This window comes from Thalassophryne amazonica, chromosome 17 (genome assembly GCF_902500255.1).
Source record: "Thalassophryne amazonica chromosome 17, fThaAma1.1, whole genome shotgun sequence".
Classification (NCBI taxonomy): domain Eukaryota; kingdom Metazoa; phylum Chordata; class Actinopteri; order Batrachoidiformes; family Batrachoididae; genus Thalassophryne; species Thalassophryne amazonica.
In genome coordinates this window covers 2,588,072-2,603,163 of record NC_047119.1, presented here as the reverse complement: position 1 = coordinate 2,603,163, position 15,092 = coordinate 2,588,072, and the positions used below count along the sequence as shown (strand labels likewise).

Genomic DNA, 15,092 nt, shown 5'->3' with positions numbered 1-15,092 from the left:
CCTGTTAGATCTATGATTTTTTTTTATCTTCACGTGTGTGGTCTCTCAGGTTTTGGAAACCTAAAGATAATTTTACAATCCTGTCATGTGAACCAGGCTTAAGATGAGCCTTTTACTATCACAGGTGCAGGTAATGTAGTCTTGCTGACTTTAGTTGGCTACTGCTAGCATATGGTAAGCAGGTTTTGAAAAGACTATGCAGCTGGATAAGTCCAATATTTTATCAGGTTTCTCTGCTGTTAGACATGGCGTCCCTCAGGGGTCAGATCTCTACCCAATATCCCCTCCATACAAGACCCTTAGGAAAGATTATTTGGAGGTGAGGAAATGGCTTTCACTTCTATGCTGAATATTTGCAGTTGTACTTATCAGTATTGTATTGTGGGGAAGGGGTCTAATATTGGGAATAAGTCAGGTTGGAGGGCTGTTTGACTGCAGGGAGAAACTCTATGCAGTTTAACTTTCTACTACTAAACTCTGATAACACTTGGCCTGCTAAGCTAAGAACTCTATCAGATCCTCTTGCTTGATTTTCAGGCGGCTGTGTGATTCACCACTGTGATAGTTCTGAGCCTTGGTGTGACTTTTTATGCTTTTTTACCTACGCAAATGAATATGATCACAGCAGCTCAGCTGTATGGAAGCGATAAGGAAGCAAAATACTGGGATAAAAATAATAATGCAAGTGTAAACAGATTTGATGTAGAGAAAAACTACTTGAAATCTGTTGAATGTTTTGTACCACTCAAGTCATTACCGGATGTACAAAACCATTTCAAAGCTAATTTGGATTAGATGACACTTGCAGTTACAAGTGGGGAAACAAAGAAACACACACACTAAAGTATTCAGCCTGTAATGTGAACACAGATATGTCAAAAACAAACAAAACAAAACCAGCAGAGAGCATGAGATGGAAACAGAAAAGCTATAACAGAAAGATGGCTGAGATAAGTTCAGGAACTGAAAATGACCTGGATAGATGAAAAAACGGACACACTGTTAGATAGAAGACAAGCGACAGTTAAAATGAAGGTGGCAGAAAGCGCGTCCATGCAACACGGCCACCTCTCCTGTGCGGAAACTTACTCAGCCTGCCTCTAGTTTGACCTACAGCAGCAGGCCTACTCCTCTGTTGCAGAGGTGCCACGTACATCTCCCTTCTGACGCATCTACGAATCAGGAGTCATGAATTATAACAAAGACCAGCCATTTCTTATCATTACAGTTATGCTTCTGAAGTGTAAGATTCTTTGATTTAAGAAAACCTGTAAATACATACAAGTATAAAAAAAAAAAAAAAAAACATAAAAAGTTGCAAAACAAAAGAGAAACGCAGTGATAGCACACTGTGGAACAACAATATGTCGCACATAAACACATTTAGCTACATTACAAAGGAGGTCATGTTTTGGCATCACACGTCTCGCCTACAAATAACTTGATTCAAAACATTATGGACCGATTTTAATTAAATTTGATTGAGGTGGAGGCCATTAAGTGAACAAAGACTCATTATTGATGGATTATTGTGTCTGAGGAGAAACACGAGGAACCAGATTTTTTCCCTGCACGTTTTTTTTACTGCATGTTTCTTGCAAATTTTCACGTTACTTGTAATCAGTTGAAAGTTAAAGGTATAGTGCCACTGGGTTTTTTTATACCCCTACTCCACAGAGCGCCGTTCCTTCTCGTTTCATCCTGAATAGCAAATTGGAGCACATTTTGCAGCATCACAGTAACTCTTTGATACATCATTTGTCAATCTTGAACAAACCTGTTATATACAGTAGTTACGGCCATCATCAGCACCAGTTTTGAAATCGAGGTGAAATGTTAGAGCTTTGCATTACGCCGTCATTTCCGAGTGTTCATAGTCTTAACAGCTTCAATCGTGTTCAAACATCTAATAGTTAGTCTTCGTGAGTACAGCATGATAATTGTTTTTGCTCCATCAGGGTAAAAATTTGAAGCAGTGTTTGTTGGAGTTCTGGCTGAGAACGCAGCCGGCGCAGCTTCACTTTCGTTTGAGTGGGTTGCCAGGTATGCGCTTTATAAGACAGCCAGCCAGTGTATTCCTTAGCCTTTAGATAAGGGATTCAGAATATGATATTGTCAATATGATCAAAATTCATATTGTCTGGAAACAACTTAGAATTTCAACCCCTGAGGGGAAGAAATTCAAGGAATGAGATGCTTTGACCAACATTTGGTAGATTCCCAAGAAATGGATGATAAAGTAAGATGGCTCACAAGTAATCTCAAACCCTCATGCATGTGCACCTCCTCCTGTAGTTAGTCCACATTACAGCGATGACAGAAAAGTCAACATTCACTATGGAATTTCTCCTCAGATAAATATGTCCTCATTAAAATGAGCTGTAATTTTGCATTATGCGTCAAAAATAAACCTACATTATAATGCTTGGATTTTTGTAGAAACTCCATTTTCTCAGTTTTGTTTAATTTAAAAGGCCCTTTCTGGAATGTCTTTGTAAACCACTGATTTAAGCGATGGCAAAAATGAACAGATACTTGAGAATAGTTCTATACGATTAATCGTGAGGACTTCACTACTTTGAGCTTTTCCTCAGATCTTTGATGATCCTCGGTCTCCAGAGTTAAAACACAATTAGCATTCATGCTCATTCCAAACATATGCAAATGATGCAGAATCCGAGTCCAGCTAAAACCTTTACAAGTTAAGCAACTGCGTTCCCAGATATCCATAATGTTGCTAAAATGTTACTTTAGACTTCAACTTGGTCAGTTACCTCCTGAAGCTCTTTTTGAGTCTCCTCTTCCATCCGCCTGATGTCCTCCATTGTCAAACCTACCCAGTTGTCAATCCAACAGAAGAGCTGGCGGTGGAAGTTGGTAAAAATACGCTTTTCTTGCTGTGGGAACAGGGAAAGAATGAAATAGTCATCAAAGAGCGCCCTTTACAAGGAATGAAAGCTTGAGACCTGTGGCCCACTCTTGGACCGACTGTTCAGGAAATGATTAATCTCTCATTAACTTCTGGATCTCTTCCTAAATGTTTCAAATCTGCAGTGATTAAACCATTACTTAAGAAACCTAAATCTTGACCTTGTACTGAAAAACTATCGGCTGATATCAAATCTATCATTTTTCTCTAAAATTCTGGAAAAAGTGGTGTCACGGCAGCTCGTGGACTATCTTACTGAGAATAATCTGTTTGAGCCACTGCAGTCTGCTTTTAGAAAATATCATTCCACAGAGACGGCTCTCACTAAAGTGGTGAATGATTTTCTGCTTACAATGGATTCAGACACCACTACGGTTCTGTTGCTGTTAGATCTCAGTGATGCATTTGATACCATGGATCATCATATTCTACTTGATAGGCTGGAAAATCATTTTGGGATTACTGGGAGTGCCCTTGCATGGTTGACGTCATACTTGACCAGTCGTTCTCACTGCATTTTGTACAGTAACACTACCTCTAACCTTGGTGGCATGAGATATAGTGTCTGTCTTAGGCCCCTTGCTTTTCTCCCTTTATATAGCACCCCTTGGGCACATACTGCGGTGCTTTGGGATTACCTTTCACTACTATGCTGATGATACTCAGTTATACATGCCGATAAATACTGGTAATCTCATTCACATAAAATCCTTAGAAGATTGCCTTGCATCAGTGAAAAGATGGATTTCCAGCAACTTCCTACTTTTAAACTCTGACAAGAATGAAATGACGTTTCTTGGTCCAACGAGACATTGGCATTAGTTTGATCAGCTAACACTTAACCTAGGCTTGTGTGTCATACATCACACTGACAAAGTGAGGAACCGTGGGGTGATTTTTGATCCTACATTGTCCTTTGACCTCCACATTAGAAATATTACAAGGACTGGATTCTTCCACCTGCAAAATATAAAAAAGTTCCGTCCCATCCTGTCTATGGCTGATGCTGAGAACCCGATTCAGCATTTCTTTCTTCTAGATTGAACTACTGTAGTGTTCTATTTTCTGGTTTACCGCAGTCCAGCATTAGGGCTCTCCAATTGGTTCAAAATACTGCTGCCAGACTTAACCCTAAGCAAAGGTTTGACCACATTACACCCATTTTGGCATCTCTTCACTGGCTTCATGTTCCAGTGAGATCAGATTTTAAGATTCTGCTATTAACCTCTAAAATTATTCCCTACTTAGCTGACCTGCTTAAACCCTATGTACCGGCCCGGGCTCTGTGTTCTCAGGGGGCAGGACTATTTTGTGGCCCTAGGGTGAATCAAAAGTCAGCAGGCCACAGAGCTTTCTATTACTGTGCACCCGTTTTGTAGAATCATCTCCTATGGCGATAAAACAGTCAGATTCAATTTCAGTTTATTTTCATTTATATAGTGCCAAATCACAACAAAGTTGCCTCAAGGTGCTTCACACAAGTAAGGTCTAACCTTACTAACCCCCAGAACAAGCACACAGATTACATTGGTAAGGAAAAACTCCCTCTGATGATTTGAGGAAGAAATCTTAAGCAGACCAGACTCATAGGGGCGACCCTCTGCTTCGGCTATTCTAACAATAACAAGGTTTGCAAAGTAAAATCAAGTGACTTTATACACACAGAAATACATCATTCAACACTCAACTGCTATACATAATTGTAAAAAAAAAAAAAAAAAACACTTTTCACAGATACTTGACCTTGTGGATGAAGCTTTCCACTTTGGTCTGCAGACCCCACCATCTGAACTTGACAGTTACCAGCTTGTATGCACACATATGTGGACAATCTGTGTTCAATTCATCCTGCAAGATAGGTGAAAAAAGTACTTTTATATCACAAACCTGACCAATTTACTGGTACTATAGAATATAAACATTAAACTGCACAAGGCCCTTTTGATAGCCACCTTCCAATCAGGTCCTAAAGGTCCTCTGGCCGTTTTGGTGGAATGGAAGAGAGCAGGATCTTCTTCCGGCTTATAGTCCTACATCACATAAAAGTGCAGAAAGATATCGAATGGCACCTAAGAACTAGTCGTGATTAGAGACTGAGTTTAGCAGAGCTTCACATGAAGGAACAACTCTTTGCACAGTTTCTGAATATTACAAGAGATGGAACCAAAACCACAAAGTCTGAAGACAGTTTTAGTAGATACAAATGGTAACCGTGCTCAAAAATCATTCCTGGAAACAAATACAGTCTAATCAAGCATCTGTCCTATCAGGTTTAACCTACAAACACATGATGACAATCAGCTGCAGGTCAAATATACAGCTTCATGATGGATGAAGTGGCACAGAAAAGGATTTTCTTAAAAAGAAGACATGAAACTTCAATTCCACTTTGCTAGAAGGCACATGGGACACTTTTTGTATTAAAATCCTTTTCTTCTCCACTATGAAACAGTAACTGGTGAAGCACCAGACAAGAGTTACACTATCCCAAATTTCTCTAATCAAAACAGAAATAACAGAAATCTATAAATCCTTCAGATCCATCATGAGTGTCTTGGTGGCTTTGCTCACTCCCCGATTTTGAAAACTGCCTGCTCCAGACAGATGCAGTAGCAAATCATTTGGAATTCTTAATTACTGATGTTAATTAAATCCAAGATATATTCAGTGACTTGGAAATCTTCATGCATCCATCCCCTGACATCAAAATAAAATGGGCTGTAAAAGTGATGATTTGTATTAAACTGTAGTTTGTGAAATTACTTATAATCTGAGGGAAAAAAAACTGAAATATGTTTATATACACACACACACATATATATATATATATATATATATATATATATATATATATATATACACATATATATATATATATATAAACATACACACACACACACACACACACACACACCATCATAATGTGTAATTGGTTTGTGATATTTTTGCTATTGATAGGTCTACACTACAAGCACATCTTTACTGCTTTATTTCAAATCCACTGTGGTGGTGAACAGAGACAGAATTACAAAAATGACACTGTTCAACTACTTATACCAAACTGTAGACATCCGACATGGAGGACCTGTTTCAAAATACAGCTATGGTTACTGTTGAACACATACAAAGGCATATCACGTTTTACTGGTTACGTAATCTTTGACCCTGGGTCAAAGCAAAGATCCTTGCGTCCCAGCCTCTAATCAGCAATCAAGGCCTAACCGCTCAAAGGAGAGCAGCACCAGCCAGGTGGCTAAGAGCTTAAGGCAGGTGGCTAACTCTGTAATCAGTCATTTAGTGAGGAAAACATGCACACATTTAGCTTCACACTGCAGTGGTCTGTGCAACTTCTACCAATTTTTGTCACCCTTGTTCAGTGGTGACAAGAAACAGTTTACATAGTTCTTTTTGCCCCATACAATAACATTAATCAGGCACTTAGCTTCTGCTTGTTGCTACAGTGCTGGCAGTCTAAATAATGACCAGATTCAGTACATTTTTTTCTGACCAAGTGGAAAAAATGACCCATTGGTTGTAATTTCCTGGAATTTTCCTTTAACTGCATAACTTTTCAGCAAATGCCTCACACTAACATATCATGGTGTCACTGAATCACAAAGAATGAATCTGCACCAATTATTTAGCTCTTGTTGTAGATATTTGTTTTTCAGATTTAAGAAGCATTGTTTCTTGCAGAATTATTGTATGAATAAGTTTGACTGTTTTTATTTTTGTTAAAGAAGGTAAAGGCTTCTGCAGACGGTACAAATTTTAAACTATTTTAACAATTACACACTGTCTGTTCAGACATAATGACATTATTTTCTGAATTCACTGAGTGAAGGCTGTCATTCACTCTGCTCAGTCAGATCTTAGATGCTGAGCAGAGTGGGTCCAGGTTAGTGCTTGGACAGGAGATCTCTTGAGAAGACCAGGGGCTGTGTGTGCTTCTCCAGGTAAAACTGGAGCTGCTGGATCCGCTGTGGTGACCCTGAAGGAAGGGGAGCAGCCAAAAGTCAAACAACTGGCTGAAAGCTCCACAAAGAAAGTTTGAGCTGGTCAGTATTGGCACGCAAACGTCGGCTACAAGTTTTTGTTTAGGTAGTACACTTCATTTACTGTCCAACTCCAGGCTTTCTTTCCTTCTTTTTTTATCCAAACGGGCAAAGAATGTCTGGAACAGATGGACTTTCAGATTAGGCCTTGAGTTCAACACTGATCCACTTAAATCATTATTGTACAAGACAACACTGTGACCCAGCTAAATAGAAGTAGCGAAGTCCTTTCAACAGTCACCGTGCCTGTTTAAACAGACAATGGGCTGTGTAATAAATGGGCTTTTAATTTGACAGGTTAGCTCATTTAATATCTATACACACAAGCCTTCATAGAAAATCACAGGTCACACTTGAAGATTTGCTCTTTTCCTTTGACTCTCTTTTCAACCCATCTATGATTGTGGTCATTAGTTCCAAACTTTATTCAACAAAGATGAACTGGTAAATAAAAAAGTTAGAGATATAAATAAAAAAGTTACATGCATAAACAATTCACACAGAATACCACACTCAGTCTGAAACAGCCTCAAGCTTTTTGCAGTGCATTTTAAAGATGTGTTAATTTTTTAACCAAGTCATAAGAATGCCCCAGTGAGCTTTACAATCTGTTTAAGACAAGCCGTATGTCATCGAAACCCTTCTTTGTGGGTGGGGCCTCTATACTAAAAGTGGATAATGGAGCAGCTGCGAGGACACTGACAGCAGCTGTGTTGACTTGAATGGGACACAGGCACACTGATTCCTAGCTGGAAATCTGAACACATGTTTTGGGATGTCTTTGCAATGGCTTAGTGACAGATCCATTCAGTGTCAATGGATCAATTCCACAAAGTGCTGGATGATGATGTCATCCATTCAAATCTTTTTTGGTCTGATCTTTAGCTCTTGGAAACAGATGTTTGCATGGCACTAATAAAATTGAAAAGCATGTTTGACTTTTAATCTTTGTCAGAGCATTAAAAAAATCAATGACCCCATTTGAGATAATAAACAGTTTAAACATGCATCACGAAAAGAAATAAGTACTATATTGTTGGTACTATATGTTGCTCCAGGGTATTCACTGTATCGTCCAAAAATACATCATGAAGAAGGGGGGAAGCCAGATTTATTTTTGAAATGTGGTTCTACTGATTCATGCAACAAGAAGCAAAATCAATTTAACTGGCGCATTACTTACTTATAATGTTAACATTGTGTTCTGTTGCAGAAGCTAAGGGGCAAATTAATGGAACTGCAAAGGCAGAAAGACCTCAAGAGTAAGTTGATGCTTGTTGCGACTGAATGCAGAACTAATCGTGCACATTTACCCCACAAAAAATATTAAACTTCTTAAAAACAGCTATACATTTTTAAAAAATTATCATTAGCCTTACTTTAACCTAGCCATCCTCGTTGCAGTTGTGGCTGTCACACAAAGTGCGGACAAGTCAAGTGTTGAGTAGTATGAACATAATTGACTGTCTTTATTTCAGAGTGTGGTCTTTCAGTCTGACAGCATGATTTATGAATTCAGCTCCTCCTTGTTTTATAGAGGCTGGCATCGAGCTTAATGGTGCATTACTGCCACCTTCTCTTCCAGAGTGTGAATCACAGTACCCAGTTTTCTCAGAACACAGTAGTGTGAAGCCCCAACTAGAACTGAACCCATCTATATAATGGTAGTCCAACTCCTATCCCACAGTCACCTGCTCTTACAAAGGCAAAAAAATAAAAAATAAAAATAATAATAATAATAAAAAAGCAAACTTAAAGCCCTTTTATCTTATTAATGTTAATATCCTGCAAAGCTTTAACAGTAAATAGCTGCTGCTGCTTTGGCATGAAAATGCTGTTACTGTACACCACATTCAGAAATGCACAATACTACTGTTTACTTCCTAGTCATATTTCAATTACTGCTTACAGCAACAAAACAGAATATAACGCAATGCCAAAATACGCTCAGCCGTATGAGCAGAACAATAGGAAAACAATATGACCTTTTGACCTCTTAAAATAGGTCAAGGTTAGCACCTTTTAACTTGTCCAAGGTCGGTGTCCCAAGAATGTTCCCTGTAAGTTATTTGAATGGACTTATGCTGAGCACAGACAGACAGATGCAAAGCCTTCGCAATACCCCATGGTCATGGGTAAAAATGAAGGCCTCCTTTGTTATTCTGCATTTAGTGTGCTGCTTTTTATTCCCAGCCCAGCAGCCCACATCCTTGGCCCAGTAGGCCAGTACAATGGTAAAGTAAACTCTGGTACCAGTCTGCACAAATCTGAATTTAATTAACAACGAATCACAGTTAAATATCAGCTCTGAGTTGGCATCCAAATTTTATTGATAGACAAGTGGAAATAAATAATTATATATGAGATAGTAAATGACAGAGATGGATGGATATTTTAAGTTAAAAACAAAAACTATATTATTCACTCTGAGGGACTCTTTTGTTAAGCTGTGAGACCAGACTCTTCCTTAGGATGGAGACAACATGCTGCAATTAAAAAGCTAAGCACCAGCTTGCCAGACGTCTATGCTTAACCACAGTGATATGAGTGGCCCTTGGAAGAGAATTTCTGTACCCAGAGGTTAATCACATGCAAGAAGAGCGGTCCGCAGCCGTCCTCCTGTCAGCATTCAAGTCCGCCTGTGGACGTTACAGAGCACGAGCAGCCTGATTCAAAATCTCCACCACCGGACTCTGCTTCATTTAAGAGTACCAACAACGTGCATTGCTTTGAAGCAATTAAGCACTGTTCCGACCTGCTGCTTCGGTTCTTTGCTTCGTTGCCTTTCAGAAGCGGAAAATCCGCTTCTTAACCCCTCTCAGAGCCATTAAAATATGTCAATCATGAGTCACTTTTGTGCAGATTAAAGTCACTAACTGGGACTCCTGTTTTGTTGTGAGAAAGAAACATTCCATTCAAACAGCTCCAAACGCTGCGCGGCTCTCTGCCAAGCGAGTCACGTTAGAAAGAGAGAGTTCGTCAGAATTTATAACTTGAAAGTGAATCGCCGTTTAAATCAAATGACACCTCTTTCCAAACATTGTAATACAAACAAACTGCAATTGAGCAAACGTTTTTTCCTCCCAAAATGAGACGTCCTGCGCTGACGAGCAGCAGCCGGCTGAGCTCTGCTCAGAGGTACGGAGAGACAATCCTGCCAAAATATCTGAAAGGAAATGCTTTTGACAAAAACTACAGTGTTTTCAAGTGTTCTTTTGCACTGGAAATAATTTGTTTATTTTTCTGTAAGAAAACTGCTTCGAGTGGAAAATGACCAAAGCTGAAAAACAAAACTCAAGATTTGTACTATGTGTAATGTAATTTTCTTTTTGTTAGAACTGATCTTATGAAATTGATATTGAAAAAAGTATCATTCAGGAACTGATATTGAAGTGAAGGTATCGGAATTGGTACCGGTATCGAAAATTTTTGACTGATACCCAGCCCTCAGCTGCTACACTGATTAGTGCTTACACTGGTTATGTCCATGCTCTATTGTTGCCTTCTCCATTTTTAGTGTTACAGCGCCACATACAAGCCTAGCATATACACTACAATGTTAAACAAAGCCTCAAGGCAAAGAATTTGCCTGGAACATCTTTTGTGATCAAATTATTCAAGTTACTCGATTAATCATTTCAGCCCTAGTTCCAGGCAATGGTCACAGTTATTAGTGACATGGTTAGAAAGTTCTCTGAAGTAGAGGTGGGCGATACCTGGAATTTTGGTATTGATCCGATACCAAGTAAATACAGGCCCAGTATCGCCGATATCAATACCGATACTTTTTCATATTTAAGCTTCATAGAGCCAAAGGATCCAAAAGGCCTAGGATAGAATTTTGCCAAACATTGTACGCGACAACAAAATACTTTATTATCACAATCAACAATTTTGTTTGAAAAAATATCACTCAACACAACTTAAAACAAAATCTCCTGAGGTAGAGGGCTGACTCAAGGAGAGCGCTGAGTGGGCAGGCCAGGCTGAGCCTACCTGCATGACTGCTGGCTGGCACGGCTGAGCCACGTGACAGCGCAACAACAAAAGACCAGAGGGGGGAGGGTGCGCTGCTCCGTGTTGTGTGACACAGTGCAGAGAGTAGACTTTGATGACTCTATCGATCTTTTTACACGAGGATCGTTCAATATCAATACCAGCATTGGTATCGATATTTTCGATATTAGGATCAATCCGCCCACCTCTACTCTGAAGTCCACTAGTATAAAAACTCACCCCAGGAGCCACTTCTTCCTTGTTTGCAATATCTATGGGAACCACCTCCACAGTCTCCCAAGTTGTCTCATCCAAATCATGAACCTGACCAACAAAAAAAAAAAAAAAGACTCATCAACGCTGTGGTGCAGAAAAATTAAAGCTAATATTCTTGAGAAGGATGAAAGTATATAAGCCCAGTGCAACAGAAAAATCAGACAGACTGGGATCAGTTTTAAGTGATCTGAGGCCAAGACAACTTCCCTTTATCCTTTGGTCACTTACATTCTCTATCGTCCCGTTATCAGGTTTGTGCCACGTCTCAATCTTTATCATGAAGTCATCCTTCATGTACTCATTCTGAAAAACAGCAGAAAACACATTTTCCACAACTACTCATGGTCCCTACTCTATTTTCCAGACTGAAAAGTCCAGACTGAACAAGAATGGCAGTCGATCAGATCAGACACAAACACACAGAACACCATAAATGGAAGCTTGTCAGAGATGTACTTGAACCCTGCTGCTAAAACCAATTACATGGAGACTTTCAGACAGAAACAACAGTGGTGGTGGTGGTGCACAGCTTTACACCAATCTATAGTTAAACACAGAAATAGTCATTAGCTCACACATACGTAACTGCATGCTTTGTATGCTGTTGTAGTAAAACAACAGCAGAGTTAGTAATATAAACTATTTGTGTAGGACTGCATATTCCCAACAAGCAGTCAGAAATTAAAACCAAAGATTATTTTTTATTATTATTTATTTTTGAAAACAACTCACCGTCACAACTGCAGTAGTTGGGGGGGGGGGGGGGGGGGGGCAAACACAAAAAAAGAACATGAGTATCCAAAGTCCAGGATGTGTTTCAAGTCTGAATTAAACTGCTTCACTGTACTGATAATACACACTGAACAAGTACAGTTTGAATTCAGCTCATGCAGAGTGTGATTTGTACAGTTCTTTGACATGAACTTACTAGTGCGACAGTATGGGTAGGCGTTCCAGGCCTTTTCATGAAATACTAGTGAACCTTCTGGTGCAAACAGCTTCACAAATGCTGGGACTTTACTACAATGAAGAAAGAAGAAGATAAAGATTACACATCCAGAAAAATAAAGTTCTTTTGTCTTCTCCCTTTTTTACTGGGGGTCACCACAGCAGATCAGGTAGGGATCTGCATGTTGATCTGATATAAATTGTACGCTGGATGCCCTTCTTGACAACTCCACATTACATGGAGAATAGGCAGGGGTGTGCTTGAACAGGGAACTACCACGAACCTCTGCTATGCATTAAGAAGAAGGACAAATCCACCTTCAAACCAAGTTAGTCCTTTACATTTTTTAATGAGTAAACAGATTTTTTTCATATTGCTCCCCAATTCCACTTACTGCAGAATTGCAGTAGTAAAACAAGGTCAACCAGAGTGAATTGAACAACATTTTAGTTTTTAAAACAAATTCATTATTATTTTAGGGGAGGTTGGGGGGCCTTCAAACCCCCAACTTTCTGGCTATGCCCCTGGCCCATACACAGTCTGTGAGAGTAGGAGGAGCACAGACACACAAGGGAGGGGGGGAGGAGTCATTTCTGTGCTTTCCAGCAACAACGTGACATTACATTCAATATGTCAGAAACAGAATCACGTTGTAAAACAGTAACACTGATGTGCACCGTTTTGTCTGTATGAATAAATTAAGATATGTTGTGTAGCTCTGTAGTGCTAGCTGACCACCTGGTGGATCAGTTGACTGTGCAAAAATAACCTGGAAACTTTCACCACTTGAGTAAAAACCTGAAGTGCCAGTAATTTTCAGTAATCACTACGTTACAGTGCAGTTGGACCCAGAGTAGTCCTCTTTCAGTTTCATACACAAGAATTTTTATTTTTTTTATGTATATATGTCTAACATATGTCATAGGCATATGTCAGTGTCAAAGTCTGATGCCGACGAGACATGAATCTCGATCAAAATAGCCATGAATCTGCATTGCTTTTTTTGTGATACACTCTGGCTTATTTTATTTTCAGCAGCTATATCAGGGCACACACAAGTTAAAGACTTGGAAGAAATGATTCATAATCAGTTATAGAATTTTGGAAAAAATAGTACTGGCTGGACAAAAAGATACGCACATTAACCCTCTGGGGCTGACACGACGGCTAAGACCAAGCTTTACTAAATTATAAATAACTTTTTAATGATATGAGATAGAAACTTACTTTTTATTTTTTTATTTTTTTTGCTGAAAAGTTAACTCCTCGGACTTTCGAGCCAGCCATCGGCCATCTTTGTACTCCTCATAGAAGCTGTGTGATGACGTGTGCAATGTGAGTGTCCAATCAGAATTGGTTCACCGTCACTAGTAAGCAATACCTTACTAGTTGGCCCGTTTGAACAGCCCCATGGGTGCGCCAATGAGTACATACTATTGGGCTTCAATGCGCCCTGCGCCATTACGTACAGCGATCACTGAAAGCAGACGGAGAGCCTCTGATGACAATCTCACGTGCTCAAAAAAAGAGTGTGTTACTATCAGGATTGCTCCACTAGTTTGCGTGTGAATGTTACTGGATAACTCTCTTGCTTTCTCGGTGTAAAGCACTGTTTACCCTATCAGTGGAGCGAGGGGGAGGGTCGCTCCTCAGATTGTAAGGAGCCAAAGTGGGCCAAAGTGTGAGTGAAAGCTGCTGTAGGAGCAGCACAGAACACTCCAAAACACAGTAGAAGTTTGTGTTGTAACCTTTGTGTAATAGCAGACAAAAATTGCTCTGAGATGAAGACAAACAAAACGCATAGACCATTTTTTATATATTGTTCAAAATGTGCATTTGTGTTTATTGTTTGAACCTTTTTTGTTGTATAGTCTTTCACACAAGACCTCAAATTACCTTTATAAAGTGTCAAACAGTTGTTTATTATAGATTGCTGTGTATTTGAATAAATGTGTGTGGAAAATTATTTTCCGCTTTACTTTTTCCTTTCTTGTAAACCTTTATTACACTTATAAAACACAACAAAAGCATATATAATGAAAGCACAGGTTGTCCTGAAAAAAAAAAGAGACATAAAACTTGATTGTAGGATGCAGGGAGAGCCGTTAACAGCAATAATAAAACATTTATGCCAGGCGAGTGAACCGTCCAAAAAATGCCCTCGGACCCCAGAGGGTTAACTGTACAATTATATATACTTGAATGATGCACTCTCAATACTCAGCAGTCAGATAGGTCTGAATAGGTGGCATGAGATTTCAAACGATCATGTACATCCAAGTACCTGAAGTTTGTACATACACAACGATGCTGGTAAAGTGCCATTTTGCATGTAGTCAAAGTAACACAGACAGGCTCTTCAGCTATTACTCTAAGCAGAACTTCCAATATGAGTCTACATGTAAGCAGGCTGCTAGAAACCAGAACGACTGAGCTGATATACCAGTTCAGACTATATACCACACACCATTATCAGCATATATAAAGAACAGGAGCATGGATTTTGACTTGCCTCTTTAGATGGTATATTTTGTGTGTGTACTGCCCCTTCTCCCCTTCTTTTTCATAGGGTTCATTCATCAGCACCTCAATGCCTTCTCCTCCACCAGTCTCATTCTTACTAGCTTCGGCCACAGAGTACAGCTGTCCAACTTGATACTGTGAGAAGAAGAAAAAAAAAGGGGGGGGGGGGGTGAGGGAGACAGACTAAACATACAAACACTGTGAAAAGAATCTTGTGAAAGAGGAAAAAAAAAATAAAGCAGCTTGTCTAAGCACAGGACACACCTGAAGCTGACAAGATGTTTTAAGAATGTTATGCCACTAAATAGACAGAGGATAGCGCTCCTCAAAATTGACTAACTGCATCAACGTCAAGTCAAACTTT

At 39.4% G+C, this 15,092-nt stretch overlaps 1 protein-coding gene across 1 annotated transcript in view; it reads right to left on the bottom strand.

Moving 5' to 3' along the window:
- Nucleotides 1–15,092, bottom strand: part of LOC117530027 (phosphatidylinositol transfer protein beta isoform-like) — a 35,032-nt gene that overhangs the window by 3,252 nt on the left and 16,688 nt on the right. The window contains exons 3-11 of the mRNA XM_034192965.1: nt 14,718–14,863; nt 12,185–12,276; nt 11,989–11,996; nt 11,485–11,559; nt 11,221–11,304; nt 4,882–4,959; nt 4,673–4,777; nt 2,775–2,897; nt 1,090–1,172 (exon numbers count right to left, since the gene is read on the bottom strand). Of these exons, the coding sequence (XP_034048856.1) occupies nt 1,125–1,172; nt 2,775–2,897; nt 4,673–4,777; nt 4,882–4,959; nt 11,221–11,304; nt 11,485–11,559; nt 11,989–11,996; nt 12,185–12,276; nt 14,718–14,863 (759 nt within the window). The 3' untranslated portion in view covers nt 1,090–1,124. The remainder of the gene's footprint in view (nt 1–1,089; nt 1,173–2,774; nt 2,898–4,672; nt 4,778–4,881; nt 4,960–11,220; nt 11,305–11,484; nt 11,560–11,988; nt 11,997–12,184; nt 12,277–14,717; nt 14,864–15,092) is intronic.